The following is a 25,054-nucleotide window of genomic DNA, read 5'->3' on the forward strand; positions in this document are numbered from 1 at the left end:
GAGCGCCTGGGGGAATGGTGCTGAAGATGCAGTGTAGCTGGGTGATGCTTAGCGCTGGGGTCCCGCTCATCAGCGATCAGCCGCTGCTCCTTACAAACCCGTGGCAGGCGTGAGGGACAAACTATGCAGGCTGCAAGAAGTACGCCAGGAGGAGCTGTTAGTGGTAGACTCTGCTGAGTAAACTGTCCATGAAAATACCCGATGTTTATAAATAACGTTTCCATGAACTCTCTGAAAGTAGCATGTTTCTGTAGGGCAGGACCAGTTTCAGGGAATCGAGCATCCCTTTGGTACTCCGTGTGTTGTAAGAGCAGGCTGAGAGCAACCGGTATCAGCTGTCTGGGGAACCGGGCTGCATGTGCTCCGGCTGGAATAGCCCTGGTAGAGCAAAACTGAGCAGTGCAGACACTCGTGAGCTGGGTAGCACAGGACGGACTTTGCAAGTTCTCCTTGGGCAGTTATAAGCAGGTTTCTGTAGAGAGCAAAGGGGACTCGGGCATCCCCGGGCAGAGCTGGCTTTGTGCCTGCCGAATGCCTTCTCCATCAGGTGTTCAGCCGGAGTGTTGCAGTGTGGGCAGCTGTCAGATTAATCCATCACCCCCGCAGCACATCCATGAGTAATCTGAGAGGTGAACAAACCTGGACGTATCGCCACTGGCTGCACTGCGCGCTGTAGTGCCGCTGGGCTCGGCCACGTAGATCAGGTTGCAGAATGGAGGTTAAGTTATGCTAACTAGCAAAGAGTCTTAAACTTTAATAATGGAATGGAAACTAAGTGCTTTAGTTGCTGTTTATGTGTCTTGACTTTGAGCTGGTTTACCCTTTATTAAGTAAAGAAAGAAGGGGGAGGAAAAAAAAGGTGAAGTGCTGTCCCCATCTAGTCGTTTTTGGAAATCAGCGAGTCTGAGCGAGACTTCATCCTCAAGTGCTTATTATTATAATAAGCATACAGCACCATACAGCTAAAACCTAGGGTCAAAGGCAAAGTCATTTGTTCACTGGTTGGCATTGCATTTGGAATAATGAAGGAATCGTTTATCTTCCCTGGCTGCAGAGGGAGGTTATTTCCACTGTGTCCCAAATATCCTTCCAGCCCTCTCGTTTCCACATTCTTCCCATTTCATATCTACCAGCCAGGTGTCAGAGGAAGACGTTAAGATCCGGGTGGAGTGCATCCTCCATACCCAGCGCTTAAAGCAGGTGCAGCAAGTTCTTGCCAAGCGATGCTGAGCCTGTGGCTGAGCTGCATGCTGCCTGCCTGAGCCATGCCTTGCCCAGCATGATGTTACTGGCTGTGCTCTGTCCTCCTGCAGGAGGAAAAAGGATTTACCGTGCTGGCTGTAAAAGGCTCAACAGAAAACAGTCTTTTAACAAAGTTAAAATGAATGTAGTTTATTAATATCTTGTTAGGATTTGGTGCATCTGTGTAGGCTACTTGAGCAAGTTTTGTGACGTGCATTACAGGATCTTGTTGAAGATGGGAATTGGGGACTAATATATATTTCTTTTTGCTGTGCTAGTTTGGTCAAATCCAAGACATTTTAATAGTAGTGTGATTCTTCACACCTTCCTGGTGGTTTTCCTTTTGTGGCCTGACATTTTTGTCTGAAAGACTTGTTTTGAATCTTGCTGTAATAAAGATTTAAAAAAAAATTAAAAAAAAATCTGGGAGATCTCCAAACTGCGTGCACAGAACAGATGTGAAGGGTGGGCTGAAATGTATGTCTACAGATCCATAAGACTACAGAAACTTTGCCTCGATCTCTTTTTTTGTCCTTTGTGGCTGTGAAAGAGGAAAGACTCAGGATGCTCTGTGGACTTTTCAATGGACTAGGTGTATCTTTCATATATACTACATATTCTTGAAATGATCTCAATTAAAAAAAAATTATCACTTCTCTGTCAAAAAAATCTTGACTAGACATTGATGAAATTTTGTAACTCTAGTTCAGGATCCCTTACTTATTGGAAATCTTAAATGACAATCCTAATTCCAGTAGACTAATGCTCTGGAGCCAAATAGTGAAAAGAGCTGAAGTATTTGACATTATTCACACCGGATCTGTCAGAATGAATGACTAGAGGAAAATATGAGCGGCCTGTGTTATTAGAACTGTTAAGCAAAACTTAAAATATTCACAGAACTGCTACATTTTGTGTGTGTGTGGGGGGGGCTGACATCAGAAGGGGGAAAAGCCACACATGAACCGTTGAATTAAATATTGTTTACTTTGTGCCTTTGAACTTCTCTCACCTTTTCTCCTGACTTCAATACGTAAAGAAGTGTTGAAGCTAGTTGGTTCAGAGACATTCCTATTGTACTTGGGTAACTGCTAGGTGACAGGTCCAGCAGAGCAAAGGAACTGATATGATAGGCAATGGCTTTGCTTAGTCCTTAGGAAAAACTTACTTTGTGCTCTCCTTTCCAGTGCTGTCACTCAGAGATGTTTACCTGCAGCTATGTTCTTCTCCAAGAAGTGATTCAATATACTTCTTTTTAAAGAAGTCAGCTTTTTGGACTCAAGATATTGTATTTCTTGGTACCTTCCATATAAAATGTTAAGATGATGGGGGGGAGAGAACTGCCAGCTATATAATTCACTCAGCATTTTATATTTAAACTGGGTGTTCTCTGTCTTGCACCTTGTCTCCCCTAACAGAAGTTTGGTGAATCATTTATTCCCTTAATAGCACTGAAGTTATTCCTTGGTTCCAGTGGTTTTGCAATAATACTTCTTCTGTTGAAGCAGAAGCTGAATTCCTCAGTACCACCTCCTTCTCCCGCTCTTTCTCTTTCAAATCCCCATTGGGATAGATTTCCGTCACAGAAACGAGCAGGTGATCGACATTTGATGTAGTCAGCAAGACGGCAGACTTAGCCTAAAGGTGTCCGATGGTAGGAGATTGTGAGAACAAATCTTTTCTTAAAAAGGCAAATGCCAAGGTTTAAAGACTCTTAATCAGATCAGCCTCCTGGTTTTCCATGTGGTTGAACAGAGATCTGGGAGAAGTGAAAGCTCTGTCCACCTGGCCTCTTTGGCAGTGGGGTGGAGGGTACTGCCTGGACACAGGCAGATGCTAGTGAGGGAGGTGCCACAAGACCCCAAATAACAGCTCACCAGAGGCAAAAGACTGGTGGAAATCAAAAAATCAAATTAAAAAAAAAAATCCTCTGCTTACCTGCTCACTGCAGAATGGATGACCCACCAGCTCTGCCTGCAGAGGCTTCTAGTTGGTGATGGCTTGAGTAGCGTGCACGTCTAGGGAATAAATGGGATCCTTCAGCAACAGTTCAGTATGTTGTGTGGGCACTGTGAGCCTAATATAAGACTACCAATGGCTTCAGATCAAAGCCTGAAGTAACTGTGAGCTTGGGTTAGATGTAAATATACAGCCAAAGAGAGAATTATTTCAATAACTCACTGCCAACGTTCTGATCTATCTAGTTGCCTACAGCTGATCCTTCTGTTTTTTCAGCTGTATCAATGGCATGAGTTTCAAGGACAGGCAGCTTAAGAAAAACAACCAGGGGAAAAAAAAAGATCTTAGATTTTATTTGTTCTTGATTTAATGTTATATTACATTTTGACATAATAGGGTAATATAGGGAGCTATAATGTGTCAGGTTAAATATACATTGCACAAGTATTTTCTTCACTCTGTACATCTATATCAGGGCAATATCACGATGCTTAAGATTATGTCAGTATTTCTTCTGTACAGCTTAGTCTAATATTGCTACCCTAGCTACAGCAATCACTCTCCATACTGAGACTGTGATGCGTGCCATGAAATTGATGTAGTATTGGCGTAGCCACAATGGGCTGAAGTTACAAGTGAGGTGAAGTTTGTGAAGAGAGGCAGCTGCTTATATTAGGCCAGTTTTGTGTTGTACTTGGAATATATGGACACATTTCTAAACACATAAGCCTTTATTCTGACTGAGAGCGGACTGCATTGCTGCCATTTTAGATCTGGGAAAGGGTGTGTGTGCCTCAAAGCTTGTCTTTTTCCAGCTGTGGAATTGCTCATATGAAGCTGACGTACAGAAGATCTTTTTTTCTCCTCACCACATTGAATATAATTATTGTTTTGAAATAGAAGGGGTAAGCTGGAACTGAACGGTAAATGCAGTCCTGTGTGTCCAGTTTTCCCTCTTTTGGCTGTAGGTGTGGGCTGTGCTCCTCCAGGGGGACTAGCAGGGTCTCTTGGGCTCCACAGAAGGAGACCAGGTAACTGCTCGTGAAGCCCAGTGTTTTTGGGAGGGCTTTGGAGACCTCAGGACAGGGGAAGGCCAGGAGCTGTGGGATGGCACTGGAAGCTGCTGCCTGGGGAGGGAGCCGGGAGCAGCCCGGCAGGCCTCCTGGCTGCATGGAGGCTGCAGGCCCTGCTGCCAAGCCCAGAAGTGAGGATCTGCCCTCACGTGCACCATGGGCTGGGGGGAGATGCATACAGAATGTGTTTGGCTTTTGTCTAGCCACAAAATCTTCTCTGTGACTAAGACTTGTAACAAAATTTGTCTCTTTCTTGAATTGAAGAGCCTTTTATTTTGAGGGGAAGCATTCACAAAAAGGCCCAGGCAGGTTCTCCTCAAAGATCTGTCTGAGGTGAATCCAGACACATCTGTGTTTGCTGGTTTTGTCATTGGTGTTTTGCTTGTTAAACACCTACTGATTCCTGGGGATTTTCTCTCATCCGGCATCCAAGTCCTCTTGCACCAATGTCACCCTTAATTTTCTTTTGTTTTCTCTTACCTAAAAGGCTCAGCTTTGGACCAGCCTTCTTCCCCATAGGAGTATCCCTGTCAATGCTCTTCAGGGTCCATGAAAATAAAGTGCTCTGGCTGCTGCTGGTTAGCTAAAGGCATTTCTCTGTATTTACTCACTGTGTTTCTGACTGCTTTCCTGGGCTTTCTCATTTATTGTCTCTCAGAGTTAAAAGAAAAAGTGTTGCTCTGTTTTCATGCGCTATACTTGGTTTTCTCCTTGCTTCAATATAAATTAAAATGGCATTTCTTGTGTAGCTTGAGCTGAAAGATTACCAAAGTTATTTCAAAATTGCTGAAAAACTCTTGTATCCAGTTTGAAATGTGCTCTTAATTAGGCCTAAAAACTTCATAATAGATTTGTTAGTACCATTTTCTCTTCTTGATGAATGACTGTCATAGCTTGGTTCTGGAATACATCTCATCCCTTACCCCTGCTGCACTTGGAAGAGGACTGCTGAGGTTAAAACATCTGAGTCATTCACCCATAGTGCTATCAAACCCTGGGACATATTTTATTCTCTTGCTGTACTTTTGGAAAGCAGCACGGACTACACAGCATTGCAGCCTCTTTTATGTATCGTAGTAGTCTAGTCGATAGCAGGTGATGAAGAGTTTTGGGAGATGTTCGTTTCTTTCTCTTTGCTGTTGCAGAGATGATAGTTAAGCACAGTGTTGAAGGCAAACTATTTTGTTCTAAATCTGGGTAAAATGACACTTTGTTGTTTTGTAAATTGCCAGTCTGTGGTGGTGGTTTGTTTTTTTTTAATTACCCCAGACTGTTTGTGGAGACGACTTGAAAGCCAGGTGAGCGGTGCATTCAGTATTCTTAATGCAGGAGTGAGTGTCAACCCCCACTTTCTAGTGTTTCACTAGAAATTTCTGCTCTAACATATTTGCCACTTCCAAGGTGCTGTTGCTTCTCAGTCTAATTGTGATTTCTGTTTTCTTTTTCTAGCCCTGCTGGAAAGCAATAACCTGCTTTGAATGCCAACACTTAACTCTTGTGAGCTCTTGTAAGTGATGGCTGTGCTCTAAGGGAATTGCTATAGCTTGGGAATTGATACGGCCTCTGTCTTCTCACCCATCCCCGTTATAGAAAATCGGGTAATAAACCATTTAAGCCTTATTGTCCATTTAATTCTGAGGCATTGTACAGTACGATGAAAAGATTACCAGTGCAAAGTACTGCTTCACCAGGGAACTCTGCTGTGCTTGCGCTGGCCATCCTGTGAACACTACTGCAAACGGGGCTGATTTTCTTTTTACTGTTGCAGGTTTTTCTTTAATCTTTGAGCTGTTTCCACGTAGAACTTCAGCCATTGTTGCCACTGGTGCAGCTGCACCGTTTTTGGAGTACAGATGCTCATTTTCCTGGCACACAATAGACGCATCTGTGGCAATTATGAGATTTCACTGTGCACTGAAATCGTGCATTAGTTTACATAAAGTTTGTCATATGTATCACATGAATCTAAAAGGAAAGGAAGATCATAGGAAACTTAGTCTATTCTTGTATGTTACATAAAATCATCCAAGTCTGCATGTGAACCTTCTGTAAAAACTGGGGGGGTTTTATGAGGTGTGGGATGCTCTGAGAGTTTCCATTGTGTTACTTGCTATAACAAATTACCATTATTATTCTGTGCATTTCTATTTCATAACATGTTGTGTTTTTTGTTAGTCTGTTCAAAATAATAAAACAGATTAAACTAAACAAGAGCTGCCCAGGGATAATGATGAAGTCTATAAAAAAAAGAAACTCTCCAATTATGGTTTACAGTATTATTAAATCATGAGAGGCTTTAAAAAAAGGTTGAATGAGTCTTTGTGTGTACAAGTGGATAACAAGCACTACATTAGAGCCCAAGGGTGCTGGTGGTTATGTGTAACTGGCTTTGAATTTTAGAAATGGGTTCTGTTGGTGAGCCCTTGCTCTTGCGGCAGAGACCCCCCCTGGTTCCAGGTCTGCAAGGTTGGAGTCGCTGAACCCCAGTTGATTTCCAGCCCCTCTGTGCGGTGAATTGCCTACCCTGGGAGAGGTGTCCCTGCCTGACTTCTCCAGGGTGGGTGTCCTTGGCTGGAAAGTATCATGAGTACCAGAAGCTGGGGAAGTCCCTTTCTAAGTGTGCAGCCATGCGGCTCCTTTTCCTAGAGCGGGCAGTGAAGGAAAGGAAGAGCTGCTGTAGGTAGTGAGGCAAACTATGCCAAAACCAAGGTTTGTGCGCACTATACTCTTCCAGCAAAACGTCTACGAGCCTTAACAAAATTAAGGGATTTCCTTGTTAGGGCACATACCTTTTCTTCTGATATACCTCCAGCTCCAGCATGCTGTTTGGCAGTACTCTGCCTTGGGTGTGACACTAAACCATGCGTGCTGCAGCACTCGAGCACAAGGGCCGCTGCTGGGACCAGGGTCTGTGCTTGAACAGATGTTAGTATGGTCTGCCCCCCTTGAAGAGGGGTGTGAGCAATGCTGGGGCTTCTGTACTGAATGTTTTGCATGGTGGTGGCTTAAATCCTTGACAGTGTCGCCTGGTATCCTTGGTGTACATGCTTTTCTCCTTTCCTCTGTGCCTTTAGAAGGTCTTTGCGTTTGAACTGCCATTCACCACTTCTCAGGAGGCTTAGTGCACTCTTCGCCTTCAGGGACTCTTCCAGCAAAGATGTTGAGACAGTGCCAAACTCTTCTTCCATGAGTGTTTCACGAGGAGCTTCCCTGAGGAAAGATCTTGTCTGACACGGTGTCTCCTCTTTTTAGCGTCTCCATTCTTTGGAGCGTGTTCACTTGCTTTATTCAGCCCTGTATCTTTGCAATATTATTTGCAAATACCTTTCTGGTCTGACAGAAGCAGTCAGTTCAAAAAGTTTGGCCAGCCCATCTGGACTCTTAGCTATGTGCTGTACCAAGGCTGGCATCTTCCAGCCCGTAGAATCATTAACATCGGAAAAGCCCTCCAAGATCATCTGGCCCAACCATCCCCCTACCACCAATGTCACCACTAACCCATGTCCCCAAGCACCACGTCCAACCTTCCCTTGAACACCCCCAGGGACGGTGACTCCACCACCTCCCTGGGCAACCCGTTCCAATGCCTGGCTGCTCTTTCTGAGAATAAATGTCTCCTCATTTCCAACCTGAACCTCCCCTGGCGCAACTTGAGGCCATTCCCTCTAGTCCTATCACTAGTTACCTGCAAGAAGAGGCTGCAAGTGATGAATGATTGTAATACTGGTGAGTTTTGGGCTAGCAACTTAAAGTGAAAGTGAAATTCCCCATTTGTAGGCCAGTTTAGATACGGAGACATAAGGACTTCCCTCATCCTATAACAGAGTATAGTTATTGCCTGCCAGAGCTTCTGTTCATAAATGTTGTGTTGGAGAAACACTATTTATTACTTAATTTTGAGATTCTTATCTGTGTTTTAATTTCTTTATTTGCTGACCTACATACTGTGTACAGTTACTGCAAGACTCTGTGATAATGCTGATGCCAGTAAACAAAGAGAAGAATGAGTCTCTGCAAAGGTATTAAAGTTTAAAAAGTGCCAAGGTGCTTTTTTTTTTCCCATTAACCCATTCCTTCCTACTCACCTGCCCAGAAATTGCTCTGCAGTAGAGCAAGTTTGTCTTTCTGTAGTAGGTTCCTTTTTTTTCCCCATGGGTGGAAGACTGTGCTGGGGAGCTTTGCAAAGTTCTTGTGACTTGTGATTAGAGCTATGTGGAGCCCCAGATTTACTCATTCATTTGACGTGCAATAAATTTAGCCACTGCTAATGTTTCAAAATTGTTCTTCTGGGATTGTTTCAGGACAAAAGAATGTTTCCCTTATTGTCATGTGGCCTAATTTTTTATGACAAAGAGCTTTGCAGCAAAAACACAAGTGTGAATATAGCACCTGCATGCAATTGCATTTAATGTTTATGGACCACCGAAGATGGTATTCAAAACATACACCGAGGCATGCTTGCACTCAGATTCTGCTGTTTAATGGAAGACTTATCTTAATAGCATGGTGCTGTTATGTTTGTGTTTTGTTCTGCCTTTTTTTTTTCTCAACATTATTTAAAGAATACACAGGGGAATACCCTAGCTGTGAGGCTGATGCTTATACATAGCTGTTTTCAGTAACTTAGACCAAGTAATACTCGGCTTACAAGCCTTCTTGACTTGATGTTCACCCCAAGAAGGGGTGTGAAGAGCACACCCTGCCTTTAGGAGAGGTGACCTGATGTGGAGGGAAGATCTGTCCCTGTGAGGTTCGCCTCTCTTGCCAATAGCCTTGCTTTGCAGGATGAGAAGTGATCAGACGTGATTCATGTAGACTGTGAAAGATTTTTCAAGAGTGCTGTCAAATGTTGTGTTTTTAGTGATTGGTCCTCACATCTCAGACAAATAAATAAACAGGAATCTCTCACATTTGGTATACGGCTTGTCTGTGTTGCCTGATAACCTGAACCTGAGTGCTTGTCTCCACTGCCCTCACCTGCCCTCATCTGCTATGGCAACCTGATTTCTGGAGAAAGTACAGTTTGACGTTTTTTCAGGTGGCGATGTGCTCCATCAGGCTGATTTACAGCCAGAAGTGATTCATTTGTCTGAAGAACTGGTCCTGCAGGTGGTCCCTGCCATCGTGCACATCTGCAGGTGCCTCTGAGAGGGAATGTTGTTCGGGCTGCTGCTTCGACTTCTGGGCAGGGCGGCCTCTGCTGCCCCTTGTTCCATACTGAGCGCTGAAAACAAGATTCAGGCTCGGGGGTTCCTGCGGCTGCAGTGTATTCACAGCTGAATCTCTGTCTGGGTGTCTGTTACTGACATTTGTGGTGGTTTTTCATTTTGTGTGAGTGGAAACGAGGGAAAGTGATGTGTGCTGCAGCTCTGCAGTGGCTTGCAGGAGAGGTGGGGAAAGAACACCCCAACAGCTCAGTTCTTCAGGTACACTTGAATTATGTAGACTGATGTCGTGTCACAAAGTAGTTGTATCAACCTGTACCTCAAAGGGAAAGGTCAAGTCATGACAAAATCCCACTTTTCCCAGACTCTGTGGGTTTCAGCTATTGCTTCGATAAACGTTGCAGTGGAAGAGGAAGAGAAATGCACAAGGAAGACTCCTGATCTGTTAAAGTTGGATTGACCTGGAAGACGTGGCCCAAGACAGATAGCACACTGTTACTTATGAGTAAGGAATGTAGAGAGTATTTATAAAAAGCATATGTTGTCTGGCCCTTGCAGACGTACCACACCTCCTCTGTCTTACAAAAAAACGAAGGTGTTTGCATGGTAGCAACAACTCGGTGGCATTGCTGTTGAATCATGTATGTCACGGGAAGCCTGATGGCTGTTAGTAACAGGAAGAAGGATTATTTTCCCCTTAGCCCGTTTACAGCTACATGTTAAATATTTAGATTGATTCATGGTTTCACTGGGTGTCTTGTCTGCTTTTGTTTTTTTTGTTGTCGTTTTTTTAAATATCCTTAACATTAGTACTTCCAAATTCCATGTTCATTTATAGAATCCTCACCACATACAGACACCAGATGTATATGTGTGTATATATGTGCGTATATAAATTAGTCCAAATGTACAGATACAGTTAGTTCTAGAGAATCAAGTTATCTTCAACTGCACGTAAAGCAAAGCCTGTCAGCAGCTGTTAAGCAAGATGGCTGTAAAAAAAAAAATAGTGACCAGAAAAATACGTTAATACATGGTGTCAAACAAATGTTGTAACAGCTAGTTATATACTTTTATAAGAAACAAAAATAACGAACCCTCATTGTCATTGATGTTAAAGATAAGTTATCTCATCTAGTGTCTTTGTAGAAATGACGCTGGCTAGTAGAGCAGCTTCTTAGCGTAGTCCTGATGTCAGTAAAGCATTTAAATAAATGCTATACCTCCAGTATGCGAAAGCATTTTGAAAGTGAGATGGCAATGAATGTTCTTGTAGCACCAAGCTGATGCTCCAGCTCCTGCCGAGTCCTTACCCTGGGTGTTCCCAAGCAAAAGCTTCTATCCCATCGGAGAAAATCACCACCCTTATTGTAAAGCTGCCACGTGGCTGAGAAGCACAAGAAGTGCTGACAGGGAAATAGGACAAGTGCTGTACTTCTGGTGTTGGACCGTGTTAGTTGCTGCTAGGGAAGCACGTCTATTGTTTCACTGCAGCAAACCTAACTTAGTGCTAGGGAACAAGCCTCTCCCATCTCCGTGTCTTGAAGCTTGCCAAATTCAACCACATATTTTAGAAGGAAAGCTGGGGAAGTGGTTTCTCTTTAATCAGATAAACCAGAAGTTCAGAGCAATTTTCACTAATTGGCTTAATAACGCTTGCATTAGAAGACTGCAAATCAGGCAAAAAGAATAATTTAGAGTATATGAAGGATGCCCTGCTACTACAAGGCCATTCCAGTCTAGTTACGGCTCTATTTTTTCTTTCTTTTCTTTACAGGTTAAACATATTACTGGCTGGTATGAACCCCTTCTATTTCCATGCGGTGAATGTAATTTTACACTGTCTAGTGACTCTTGTGCTGATGTATACTTGCGACAAAGCTGTGTTCAAGGACTGTCGACTTGCTTTTGTCACAGCGCTGTTCTTTGCTGTGCATCCCATTCACACCGAGGCTGTAAGTATGTGACACAAAATGACACAGAAGCTAAAAATAAATGTACGCTTTATTTATTTATTTTTTCATTTAAAGAAACCTTTGAGTCATACAGAATGTGGTGGTTGTGATATTTGCTTTGGAAGATCAAAGGAGAGAATATGCTATAGTTTAAAAAATAAAAAAAAAAATGCAGGAGTCCTTAAGAAATCCATGTATTCAGACTTGCCATCTTCCTGCTCCTGTGCTAAATTCTAAGTGACGGTCATAGTCAGCGGTGCCAGCAGCAAATGGACAGTCATTCACTCGATGAAAATGTCGGGTCTTCTGAAACCCAAGAAATCCGTGAGGCCACCGTCTCCTGCTGGGACATTGTTCCATGCCTTCACTTATCTTCTGTAGTCATCAGTTTAAGGGAGAAAAAGTGAAGGGAGCATTAGCGTGTATTCTAGACAAGATCACTCATTCGGATACAGGCAATGTGACCTACAGATTAATTTTTACTGCTTGCAATTAAACCTAAGAATATCATCCTCAGAAAAACGTGTTAGCTTAATAAATGCCATGGTAAGTTTACAGAGCAACAGCTCATACTGCACTTTTTTCTGTTTGTTCTACGAAAGCGTTTAAAGACTTAGTCATTCTACAACTGCAGTCTGTTAGTGTGGGGAGTTAACTTCTGTGGATAAAACGAGTCTTGCTGTCTTTGAAAAGGAAACGCAATGTGTAGCTGTCCATACTTAGAAGTGCACTTGTTAGCTGAGATGCCATTGACATCATGGACTTGTAACGAGCCTTTATAAATTAGTGAGTGAAATAGCTGCCATGGCTGAGAACTTTTGAGGAGAGATTACCTTAATAACAAAAAGCCACGAGCTTTACAGTTACTCCCTGTGCTGTGTCGTGTGAACTAATCAGCTAGGCACCTTTTGATAATACAGCTTTATAGTGTAGGGGAGGTTTTAGAAGAGGCCCTCTTTGAATTTATTTTCTTGGGGGTCAGAACTTAAAAAGGTTAAAATAAATGCCAGAGCACTGAATATAGCTTAACTGTGTAATTGCAAAAGTGGCAAAATTTCAAAGGGCCTTTAATTTGCTTTATGTTCAATTTCAGATCTTTATGAAATTGAATATTGAAATATTTTATAAAAAGAGTGTTTATACATTCTTCAGTATTCCCTTTCTGACAGAAAGATTTTATTAATTGATATGTGGAAAAACTCATCAACTCAGATTATTCAAAGAGGATAAATTACATACCACGTGTATTAGTTTTTGTTGATAAAGTTTATTCAAATGTTATTTTTTAACTCACTCATATATAAAAAGTCTCCTCCAAAGAGTTGTTCTTTCATTAGTCCTTTTCTTTAACAAACCTCAATTCTGGGACTTTGATGTGTTTCTCATTCAAGTCTTATTACACAAAATCAAAACAGATTACTAAACCCAGTATTTTTCTATACAACTTAATATTTTAAAAAGAACGTAAAGAATGACTTGTCTGTTGGATTACTCACTTGTTTTGCCAAGTGAGAAATGCAGCAGACAAAACTGAGCATATCCTACACTAACCAAGTAGCATTTTGGTATGATGAGGAAGGATAATGACGATATAAAAGCTTAAAATAGTAGCAGTTAGCGTGGATCGTTGAAACAGTCGCTGAATGTACGTGCCTTTTTATGTATCTGCTTTTACATCTGTATATCTCTTTTCTTTGTAGGTAACAGGTATAGTAGGCAGAGCGGATGTCCTAGCCTGTCTACTCTTTCTGTTGGCTTTTCTCTCCTATAATAGGTATGGATCCTTGGTGTCTGTTGTTACGATATGATGGGATACTCTGGTCTGGGGAGAAAATCCATTGAGTTCTGGCTATTGCTGGTAGAGGTACTTCCTCCAGCACAGTGCTCTGGTCCCTGCTGCAGTTGTAGTGCCAAATAAGTGACGCTTATTAAAATATGTAAGCTTAAACAGAGAAATTGGCATTTAAGATGCCCTCTTCCATTAACATTACCAACTGACCATACACCAGAGGGGTGTTAGTAGAGCTGGACCTGAAATGACAAAGAAATGCTTTCAACTGAAGGCAAATTTTCTCTTTGGGGAGAAAAATCCAGTCTGTGAGAGTTCCGGGTCATGTCCAGACCATTAGTTGTGCTTTTCAGATGAAAACTTGGCACTCTTTGAGGGTCTGTGTCCTAAAACTGTAACCGAACAAGCACAGATAAGAAATAGCTTTACTTGGATAGGGTTTCTGCCCTTTCACATTGCTGTTTCATTTAGGAACAGCACTGTGCCATCATGATCGTGTGGAAAAGCTGCTTGTGTCCCTCTTGGGATGTTTGCTACAAATCTGTAGCACTGTTTTCATCTGAAGGTTTCAAAGGTGTAAAACTGGTAGTGACCCTGTAGGAAGTTTGATTTTTGTTTCTTACCTTTTGCCCTCTTTTACTTCTTTGCCCTACCTTTTACTTCCTCTGACTGTTTTAAGTCTACTTTGTCTTTCTGCTTGTCTCTTTTTCTTCTGCTGCTCAAGTTCCTGGTGTACCTCTCAATATTTGTGTTTTCCTTTCTGTCCTAGTGTCTAAACCTTTCTTCATTTATCAGCAAACAGTGTAGATCATTCACGTGACTTATTACCAGGATCTTAAGAAATCAAGAAGTGCCTCAATATTTGTGTGAATGTAGTACATTTGAAAATAACAGAAAAATTAAAAATATGTTTGTCAAATCTCTTTTTCAGGAGTGTGGATCAGCTTTATGTTGGGGAACATTTCCCTCCCACTGCCTCCCCATTCTTTTTGCTGCTTAGTTTATTCCTTGGGACGTGTGCAATGCTGGTGAAAGAAACTGGAGTCACCGTGTTTGGTGTGTGCTTGGTTTATGACTTCTTTTCCCTCTCCTGCAATGCCCTCAAACTGTAAGTAATTGCTATGCTTGCTGTGCTTTCCAAGTGTTGCTGCCTGTATGTACAGAATATATAACACTGTACATAGCACGGTGGGAGATAGTCTAGCCCTGCTGAATTGGGTGGCAAGCATCTGACTGATTAGGAAGGCAGCAAGATTACATTCTGGTTTTGTTGTTTGTTTGTTACTCTATAGCTGCCTGTTAACTTTTGCTGGGTATATGGACCAGATGTGAAGATCTGATCGCTAAAATGCTCAGTTCACTCTGTCAAGACTAATATTTATTTTTTGCATGGGAGCTAAGACTGAAGCGTCAACATCTTAAAATTTCTTTATCTTAACTCCTTCCACTAGCAGCATCTACACGATTATTCAGTCACGACGCTGTGGTTGTAGAAATATGTTATGACTCTTAATAGTAAAATCAGGTTTGATCCTTCCTGTCCTTACAAAATGGAAAAAGAGGGAAAATATCCAGCCAATTCTGGAATGATTGGAATAATTAGCAGCTCTGAGCAGTTACTGGAGAAGAATCAAATCCTTTGAAGACGGTACCCCTCACCCTCTTAGCTTCACAATAACTGTGCAGCTCTGCATCTTCATTAAAAGGCAGAAGTCTTTCAGTTGATAGAAGCTGTTTTATATGCATTTCTGTCCCGTACCACCCCTGCTACAGATTTGTCAATAAGTGAGCGAATGTAAGAGCTTGCTGCCACTGATGATGGCAGATCTTGCTCTTGCCATCATTTCCCATGTTCCTACCTACATTGTCCCCTGGGCTCTGGAGCCTGTCCCACCCCTGCAGGAGCTAGTGTGCCTAGGCTGTAGGAAAGGACACTGAATTCGTGTTTCTGCAGTAGTGAATTAAATCAGCTCCCAGCAGGGTTTGGGGAGTTGGCTGAGAATTTCTCCTGTTTTGATCCGATGAGTAAGTCGTAATGGTGTCACTGGTGGGCAGGTAGCCAGCAAGGAGCTTTCTGGGGGCTGACAGCCGGCACATGGCTCGTAACGCTTGCATTTGCAGGCTGCTGGTCGGCGTTCCAGGAGCTGCCTGGCTATAGATGACACAAATGTTCATTAACCTCAGGAAAATCTGTATCCCCTCTTCCCCCACCCCCCTAAATCTGCCCCTTCCCTTAGGTTTACTTCCCAGTGGCCTCTCTGTGTTTTTCCTGTGCTTCAGTGGCACCCAGTTGCCCAGATACGGCAGCTTGCAGCTCTGTAGTCCAGACGTGCTGCATTTTAATATTTGTTCTGGTTGTATGTATTGTGTACTTTTCTGTCTGTTTGTGGCACTCGGGGTTTTATGACTGCATATGAATATTTTTAAGGGGCAGCAGAAAACCAGCAGCCTCCTATGTGCTGCTGAAACTCATCTCCTTCTGCTCCTTCCTCCAACCGGTACAGATCTGAATTCTGTTTAAAAGAGGCAGAGCACCAGTTATTTTCTGCAACAAAACAATGAGGATTGTGGCATATTCTTCTCACGGTGCTTCCCACCACACCAGAGGTCCAGAGAAGAGTTTCACATGGGCGTGCTCGTCTGTTGTTGCTCTTGGGTCTCGCCCCCTAGTTCTAGTTAGGAACCGATAAGTCCTGTCCTCCCAGATCATACAGACTTTGTATTTTAGATTAAATGAAATGTTGTCTATTGCATGTTGTGCTGTTAACATAATGTTCAACCTTTTGGTAAGTAAACATGTGGGGAAAAAATCTCTTAAAAGTCTTTTCTTATCTTTCCCATTCCCCCTTCTTCCCCACTCCCCCCCGCTTTCCCGTTTGTCGCCTGATCAGGAGAAATGGGGGGATCCACCAGAGACCTGGCCGGCCGTGTGTGGCTTCGACCCCTGCCTCGCTGCCGATCCCTGCGGCCGGCCGGGAGAACGGGAAGCATCGCTTCGCTCACAGGGGCGCCTGGAGCTCGTGCCACCCCACCTCGCCTGAGGAGCAGCGCAGCGGTGGCCTTCCTGTGCCCAGCAAAGCCATCTGGGCCATTCGGAGGTACTGACGGCCGCCTGGCCCTCTGCTGCACAGCTCGTCCTATCTTACTGTGTCAGTCCTGTTTTAGGCACTTTGAGCCTGAAATATGCTGGAATTTTTCTTCCCCTACTGGGGAGGAGGGAGAGGAGAAGGTAGGAGGAGGGGCAAGGGAAGAAAGAGAAGGGAACTGAAAAGTGCATTTCTTCTGCTTGGAAAAGGAGAATATTTATTTGAGGACTGTCCATGTCCTGAGACCTCCTATCCTGATATGATGCTGGTAGGCAATGCTCTCCTTCCCACCTTACTCACAGAGAAAACCAAAACTGTAATTCTAGCTTGAATGTGACGAGTGGGAACATGTGCAAGTGTACAATAATGTCTGAAGCGAGGCAAGTGCTATACATCTCTAAGTACACATCTGTGGGTGTAATTTCTACATGCATGTGTGCATGCACATATATCTGTATGCGGGTGGGTGTGCGTGTTCATGTATGCATATGAAAGTAGAGGTGATGCCTGATTCTGCTTTATGCCTCAGAGTTTGCATGTGACGGTGAAAGCTGGGCTCAGGCAGCAGCAGAGTGATTTTTACTGATAGCGTTCCAGCAGTTCTCAGCATGTTCATTGTGCGTCTCGTTTGGGAAGGAAGGACTCTCCCTTAATTTAAGGCCGTGCTCTGACGTGGTGCCAGTGCTCTGTGGCCTTGTTCATTTTGAACAGCATTGAGTTGGGAAGAGTGTTTAGGAGGGTAAGAGTCAGCTCTGGGTCATGGATCTGTGCCAGGATGTTGGGTTTTCTTTCTTTTAACCTTGACCTTTGTATGGTCTCCCTGGTAGCCTTGCCTGCCAGCTTGCGCTTGGCCTGGCGATGGGCTTTCTTGTCTCCTTGGGCTCTGCAGAGAGAAATGGAGAAGGACTTTTCTGGAAATCTCTCTGAAGTCCAGTGAGGATTTTTCCCATGTCTCTCCCTCTCTCTGGAGGAAGCTGCCTTTTCTCTGTTTGTTTTACTCAACTGTTCCTCTTCAGTTAAGTTCACACCTTTGAGGCTCATGGTGGGGGTGGGAGAGAGAAAGAAGGGAAGGGCAGTCAGCTCTTCTGTCACAGAGATGCCCCCACTGACTTGTCCAAAGTGCCTTCAAGTATTTTGCATTATTGAAATTCAGAAGAAACCCTGAGCTGTAGAGAGGTGTTGGACTTGTGTTTTCTGGAAGGAGGAATAAGCTCTTACTATCGTGCTGAGGGGTGGTGGTTTCCGCTGGTTATCTCAGCTGCAGCCATCCCAGTGAGCAAACAGCAGGTTTTAGCATCAGCATGCTGCATTACTGCTGATTTTTGTTTTTTAGCTACAAAATAGTCACAGTATCATTTTATTTGGAGACCCTATAATAGTGAATTGCCCCACACCACCTATTTTTTGCAGAAAGTGTTGTATTCCTTGATTAGGTCAGAAATATCTGCTGCAATTCTTTGTTTGTTTAATCTTCCTGCTGCACCAGTATGTATGATATACAGGCTGTTACATGAAATCCATACCTTCTCACATCACAGAATCTGTTTGCTCTATATTTAGTCGAAATGGCTCGGCCCACTCGAGAGCTTCTACGATGCAGACTGATCGTCCTGGTGTTTAGTCTGATGGGTCTGACTTGTGTGCGGTTGTTTTTTTTGGCCTTGTTTTTAACAAAGAGTAGAGTGGGTTTGGCTGTGGTGCCTCTGTGTGTGGGAACCCGTGACAGAAGAATGACGAGGAAGTTGAGACTTTTCCGAGTGGCTTAGTGCCAGCTGCTCCCCTACTCAGACTCTGCTGCCAGTTGGGAACAGCTTCTAAAGTGTTTTGTTTGTTTGTTTGTTTTCTTTCTTTTTTTTTTAAATTCGTTTCTTCTCCTGTATCCCAAAATGAGTAGAACAATTAGATGAGCACAGATGACCCCTGTTCATTCTGATATGCCAGGCCAGAATGGGCTGTCCAAGTGCCTCTTGTACCATCTTGCCCCTAAAGTTTAGTACCTGGTGGGGAAGAGTAATCTGAGCACAGGCAGTGGTGCAGCTGATATTCATTCCTGACCTTTCTTCTTTCCCTATTTCTTTAAATGCTTTCATTCTCATTGTATTTGTTCCTCGTTTTCACAGACAGATACTACGTTGGAGAGTACCAATGTAAGAAATACCTCCTGTTTTCCTGCATCTTCTTGTTCTTTGTTTCTTTTGCCCATTTCTTTCTTCCCTCCTATTGTTCCTTCCCATGATCTTTGCTTTATACTTTTTCCAGACACTTTCCTCCTGCCCTTCTTTTTGGAACCATCCCTTTCTTACAGCAGGGGAAGGCCTCAGGTCTTCTGGCCTTTTCAGGGGGACGGCAGAGGTGGTGTTGCAGAGACGGTGCATGTGGGATGGCTTCAGAGGCAACTTTTTAATGCTGCCAACTGGCATTTGCTTTTCTGCAGCTGCCTCTTCAAATGTTGTAAAGGATTTCATGGCAAATAGAGCTCTGCATGTACATAGCTGCTTTCTTTTTCAAAAGGGGCTCTCGTGGCATAAGCCTCTCAGCTCCTCTTTTCAAGTGACAGTGTGCAACGCGCTTGTGACGACCCGTTGTGTGACAGCTCGCTGGGGGGTGCCCAGAGCGGAGCTGGCTCAGACCCGGTGGCTGAAAGGAAAGCTTGGTGCGACACGCTCGTGTGGTGGCCGGGCCTGTCAGCTCTGGGAGGAAGCCTGGGACGCGTTAAGGGATCCCACTGTTCTGTCAGGATTTTCCCCTAACGTTTGTATACACAGAGTCCAGGCAAGATCTTCCCTGCTCTCATACCTTACAGGAATGAGGGCTGCTTTGCTCTTGGCATTCCTGTTCCCTGAAGTAATCGTGGTTTTGATACCTCTGAAGGCACTATTAGGTCAGATAATATCCTCTTGTTGGAGGGGGATTATATTCATGGAAAGACAGCCTCATAGAGCCTGGGCAATCTGACCAGTGCCAGCTTGTCTAATGTCAAAGTTTACTAGGCACTTTAAAAAAAACAAATACGCTGCTACAGCATTTGTTCCTTAAATAGCTCAAACAGATACAGCATTTTCAAGAGATCTTCTCAAATATTAACCACAGGGAGCGTGCTTGCAGATGTATGGAACTGCAAGTTTAAATGTGTTGCAGCACAGTGACCCAAAATGACGTCCACGTCATCTGGAAGGCTGGGGACCACCACCAAATCATGTGGCTGTGGTCCTCCCCTCATTCCATTTGCTGCCTCCTGTCACAGGACAGATTAAAATAGCTTAAATACTTTCTGTGTGCAGTCCTTCTCTAGTGCTATTGGCATATTATATGAGGTGAAGTAGGAAGCAGGCAAAGCAATTGCTCTATTAAAATACAATCCATCTTTTTAGAAAAATAAATCCTTAATATTGATGAAAAAAGATAAGAGGAAAAAAATAGAAATTGCTGTCAAATATACAAAATTAATTACACAGTTTCTCCTCTGTAATTGATGTTTCTCTGACTTGTGTAGGTCAGCAAAAGGGAAGGGAAAAGATTTAAAAACTGAAGTTGGAGGTTGGTTGAGCACAGTCAAGTAGCTTCAGGTACCTTCCCTAGTGCACCAGGCTGCTAGCTGTAAACTCTTAATTTGAATAAAATCGTTGTGCACTGCTTGATCTGTACTTCTAGGTACTTGTAGTGTGATCAGTTAGGTTTCTAGTTAATAATAATTTACTATGTATCATTCTACTAAAGCAAACTGAAAAATGCAGGAAAACATAATGGAGGAGTTAAGGGAATCATTCTAATTAGCAGTAACTGGAGCTAGTTATGGAAATTCCTGGTGCAGAGAGATTTCTGTTCTTCGTTACCGTGTGCTCTTATCTTTGGCTACCCAGTGAGTGCACGGGTTGCAGTCCAGAGTGCATTCAGGAGTAAGGAATTAGTTAGTCTGGATGAAGTGGCAGGATTTATCACCACGATTTAGTACAGTTTTCGGGGACACTGGTATATACTACTGAAGTGAGGTAACTAGGATCTCTTACAAGTTTGATCAGTGTCCCTGAGTTTTAAGACCTGAAAGAGGTTAGTGACCATATATGCCCCCCCATGTAATGCAAACGGAGAACGGAAGAGAGGAACTTTTACATCAACCTTTACTTCTGTTTGGGATGAAGCCAGGGCTTCAGTGCTTTCACTATGGTAGTGCAGTATAGGATCATGGGGTGGTTTGGACTGGAAGAGGCCATAAAGACCATCTGGTTCCACCCCCTTACCATGGGCAGGGACACCTCCCACCAGCCCAGGCTGCCCAAAGCCCCATCCAGCCTGGCCTTGAACACCTCCAGGGATTGGGCAGCCACAGCTTCTCTGGGCAGCCTGTGCCAGTGCCTCACCACACTCATTGAGAAGAGTTTCTTCCTCATGTCTAATATAAATCTACCATCTTTTAGTTTAAAACTGAGAGTGGAGTCTTATTATCGAGAGATATCAGTGCCAATACCTCATTGCACACCATAGTGATACTCTGTTTGATCCTTGAAGATACTTAACAAGAACAATAAGCGTAAAGCAACAAGTTGTCATAGTTCCTTGTGCAAGTTGTGTGCATAGTTGGTCATTTGCTTTTTCTTGATTTGCTGCACCCACTGTTAAATGAAAATTGGTATCTATTTTTTGATTATTTTTCCTTACAAAGCCGTATATCGTTACAGTCACGTCACGTCATACATGCCTCACGCTCATCATTGCTAAGTGCTGTCTAACCCGTGACCTCCCCCTCATAACACTTAGTAACCCTGGTGGTTTTGAGCTTTGTAAATGAGTCTGTAGTGGGACCACAGTCAAAGCTTCAGGCATTCTTGGAAAACAAAACTCCTCAATAACTTGCATGCTTTTGAAACAGAAACCTCTGTTTATCTTTGGTCATCTAGAAACTGATTGTTAGTGATTTAGCTGGGGAGGCTCTTCCCTTGGAATTGACAATAGACCAGTTTTAATGCGTCTGTTTTCCGTGTACCCTAGCCGTTGCATTGGTTTATTCTTTGTGCATGTTTCTTTCTTACTTGCTTGCCAAGTGACAGAATGAGAGAAGAAGCAGGTGTACTTGGAGCTGTGCCCAGCATTGTCATTTTAAATCTCTGCATATGTGCAAAAGAGATCGAGGGAGCTCACTGCGTGTTAGCACTGTGGGATCCATGCAGAAAGCCCATTGATCCAAAATACAGCTAAATTCGTGAGGTTGTAGCAGGAATAAATGTGATCTGATGACTAAACCGGCAGCAATGTTGTTTCCTTTTGCAGTAGCAGGGGAAGGGAAATGGAAAGACCCTGCAGAACATGGTGCATTCCAGAGATGTCTGCGCTGGCCCAACGATTGATATACTATGAGGAAAAGTATGTTGAGGTCATAATGTATCTTCCCCGTGTCCCAGTGCAGCGTGCACGGTCCGTGTTTGAGCTGAACCAGATGCTGTTCACCAACATGAAGGAATGGAGGGAGAGGTGGGGGAAGAAGTGCTGACACATGTGACCTGCAACTGGGTAGAAAGTGAATGATTTTGATTCAGCTTTACCTCACTAAGTGCTAAAGGGACTTCTTATCTAAATCTTGTGTAGCAATGGTTTTTTTTTGTGTGTGTTTTTTTTTTTTTAAACAAACTAACTTGGCAGTGTAGCACGTTTTCTGCTTTAACATGAAATTTCTGTTCAAAAAACAGAAGTGTCAGCTGTGTTTCTAATGCTTCCCTTGCAACACAGTGTAATACTTCCTGGATCCATAACTATTATAGGCAGAATAGTGTAGTGGGTTTCTCAGATACAGGATTTCATTCGTGTAAACTAAGATTTTCTCGAATTTGTCAGAGGGAGTTTTATAGCAAGGCATTGCTCAGAATATGAAATTGCCTGGGTAATAGAAGTGCTACGAAGATTTCTTAGAACTTTCTTAAACTTCAGGAAGCCATTGTGTTGCATTCATGTATCCTGAAGGTGGTTGCATTCGTACCTAAAGCACAGCAGAAGAAAAGCACTGCATACCTCTGACAAAACACTAAGGTCTGACTATTATTTATTTTCATCAGGTGAACATACAACACAGGAAAGCCTGGATACTTGACGTGGCCTGACTTTGCAAATATCAAAGCAATAGTTGGTAGAGAAATGCAAGGATGGTGGCCTGGTTGAGGATTCAGTCTGTGGTGAAAAAGGTCTGGGAGTCTAGCAGTCAAAATTTTATTCTCTAGGAAAGCAGAATGAGTAACCTGGAGCATTAAGCCTAGACTTTTCTCTTCCTTCCTCTCTCATCAATGATCTCCTGAGGGCTGTGAGCCTTTGATAAGAAAGGAGCATTCTCATAGTCTGTGATGTTCTGGGCGATGTTTGGTGTTAGATTGTCTCCATGTGAAAGGAGAGAAAGCTAAGTACTGAATGGTTGCTGGCTGTACACTGATTTTTTTGGGGAACTGCAGTTTAAAATTGAACAGAACATGACGATCCAGTTTTGCCCCAAAAGACAAGTAGGACCCTGAGTCCCAAGACCTGAGAAGGCACAGCATGTACTGAAAGAGAACAGATTAGATAAGCGTCATCGTTATCTTGGTAGCTGTGGGATGCTTCTTGTATGTGTTGCAAGCTTTTTTTAGTTGTAGCAGGTTTGCTAAGGCTCTGCCATTCTCTCTTTTTAGTAAGCTTAAGTTATGAATGAAGTTCAGCCCCGTCTGGGGAGGTGTATCGCAGAGGTGGATTTGGCCAGCGGTTTACTTTTCTCTGAACTCATTTCTTTAGATCATTTTTCCATTGCGAGTCTGAGCTCTAGCACTAGCTACTGCTGTGTCCGTGTCCTGTCCTTTCAGGAAATGTTCCCTAGCAATAACGTGTGAATCTTCTTCCACTCCTTTGCCTACAGTCAGTGATAATATTTATTGTCATGCTCAGGTGGTACCTGAGGCCACCAGAAGGCTTTGTTAGAGTCTAGAAACACAGGAAAAGTGGGTGTCCTATGCTTAAAGCCTTGGATTCAGCCCTGGATTTCGGTGCTCTGGTCTGCGACTGTCTTCCACAGAAGCCTTGTGTAGTCTTGGGAAAACAGTTACATCTCTCTGTGCCCACTGTGCGTGCTGGAAGATGACGCACAGTAATGTATGCTTCCTTTCTACCTCCATTTGTGTGGTATGGTTGTTGTTTTAAGACTGTAAATTGCTAAGGTCAAGGACTGTCTCTCTTGTGCATGCTTGTGGCCTTACGTGTCTTACTATTTGAAATGTGCAAGTGCTACTTCAATACAAGTAATTGAACTCATTGCTTGCTAACTAAAGTTTACTTAAAAACAGCACCGCTTTGGTATGATGATGACTAATGTTGCGTGCACACACAAAAAGGCATATTAAGACATCATGAGGGCTGCAAAACTCTGTGGCCACCAGGTAGGAGCAACCTGGCTCTTTTGGCCCCGTTATGTGTTTATTTTATGGCAGTCTTTAATTACATGATCATGTACCATTTTTTCTGCGTGATCCGTGCTCTGTTCAATGCCCCGAATGAATGGTGCTCACTTAATGAGCATCTATTCAGTATTTTGTTTCTTCCTTGTCCAGAGCACAGCCCTATGCCCTGCTTACTTCACGTCGTTCGAGTCCTGCTCCAAGACAGATTAACCTCTCAATAATTTCTCAGTGTAGAAACTACCAAGTGCTGGTATTTTCTTGCAGTTTGTTGCTTCAATCTATAATCTTTTGAATTACTCTTGGCATAGTTTCTGGATGTGTAATTTTGAAGAAACAAGAAAAGCGAATAAACAGAAACTTTGCAGAGGGTTGCCACGCGGGTGCGAGCAGTTGAAACCTTTGGATCCACCTCGTTGACATTTGCCACTCGAGTGAGCAGACTAGCTGGTGGCAGCAGCAGGTTGCACTCTGGAGGAGCGAGTGTTAGAGGAGATGGGGGACTTTTCCCCTTCGGTATTTGCTGACAGAGGAGGCATGATTACATGATGTCCTCTTCAGACTTGGAGAGGAATAAACCCTGGCATGTGCAGCTTCTCCTGGCAGCCTCTTCCTGCCTCTCCCCAGTTTGTTGTCCTGCCCTGTCTCTTCCAGCCCGCCCTTGTTTCTTCCCTTGCTTGCTCTTCCTTAGTCATTTAATTGCTTCCAGTCTTTGCTCCTCAGGCTTTGCTGTTTGGATCATCTTGCTTTGCCTAAAAGTTGCTGTGATAAACCTCTCCTCCCATTATCCTTCCTGTATTCCCAGCCCCACAGACTTTGCCCAGCTGATTCAAGGGCCCCACCTGTGTCCTTGTCCTGTGTATTGCATCTCCTACACGTGCTCCCCACTCCTCCAGCTTGCAAACTCCTGCTGTGGGAGCTTTGCCCAGCTAGTGGACAAGGTCCCTCTGGACCACCGGCAAGGTCCCACCAGCTGTCTCCTTACTTGTCTTCTTCTCCCCTCTACATGGGTTTCTGGTCTGCGGGCCCCAATGTCTGCTTGCCTTTCAGTCTCTTTCCTCCATCTGTGTGGGTTCAGTTCTCCTCTGCTCTGCACCAAAATGAGGAGATTTCCCTGGGTTTGAGGAGGAGGGAGCATGGAGAGCCAGGCAAAGCTGGGGAGCTGCTTTGCTGTGGCATGGAGCCACGGCTGGCTGCGTGGCTGGCCTACTTGTACGTGGAAAAGCCCACGCTTGTGCACGCAGTCATTGACACAGAAGAGGCTTGGTTTTAAGTTTTGACTTCCTTCATTGGATCATTTTAGCTGCTCTTCTGGATGGTGTTTTTTGGTGTCACAGTACAGAATGAAACCTCTCTTCCTCTTTTAAACCCTTCCAAGAAGG

General features: G+C 43.6%; 1 protein-coding gene across 1 annotated transcript in view; it reads left to right on the plus strand.

The window, feature by feature from the left end:
- The window catches only part of TMTC1 (transmembrane O-mannosyltransferase targeting cadherins 1), a 151,825-nt gene that overhangs the window by 653 nt on the left and 126,118 nt on the right, over nt 1-25,054 (plus strand). The window contains exons 2-5 of the mRNA XM_040545250.1: nt 11,217-11,394; nt 13,095-13,168; nt 14,115-14,291; nt 16,075-16,281. Coding sequence (XP_040401184.1) covers nt 11,217-11,394; nt 13,095-13,168; nt 14,115-14,291; nt 16,075-16,281 — 636 coding nt within the window. The remainder of the gene's footprint in view (nt 1-11,216; nt 11,395-13,094; nt 13,169-14,114; nt 14,292-16,074; nt 16,282-25,054) is intronic.

Source organism: Cygnus olor, chromosome 1 (genome assembly GCF_009769625.2).
Source record: "Cygnus olor isolate bCygOlo1 chromosome 1, bCygOlo1.pri.v2, whole genome shotgun sequence".
NCBI classification, from domain to species: domain Eukaryota; kingdom Metazoa; phylum Chordata; class Aves; order Anseriformes; family Anatidae; genus Cygnus; species Cygnus olor.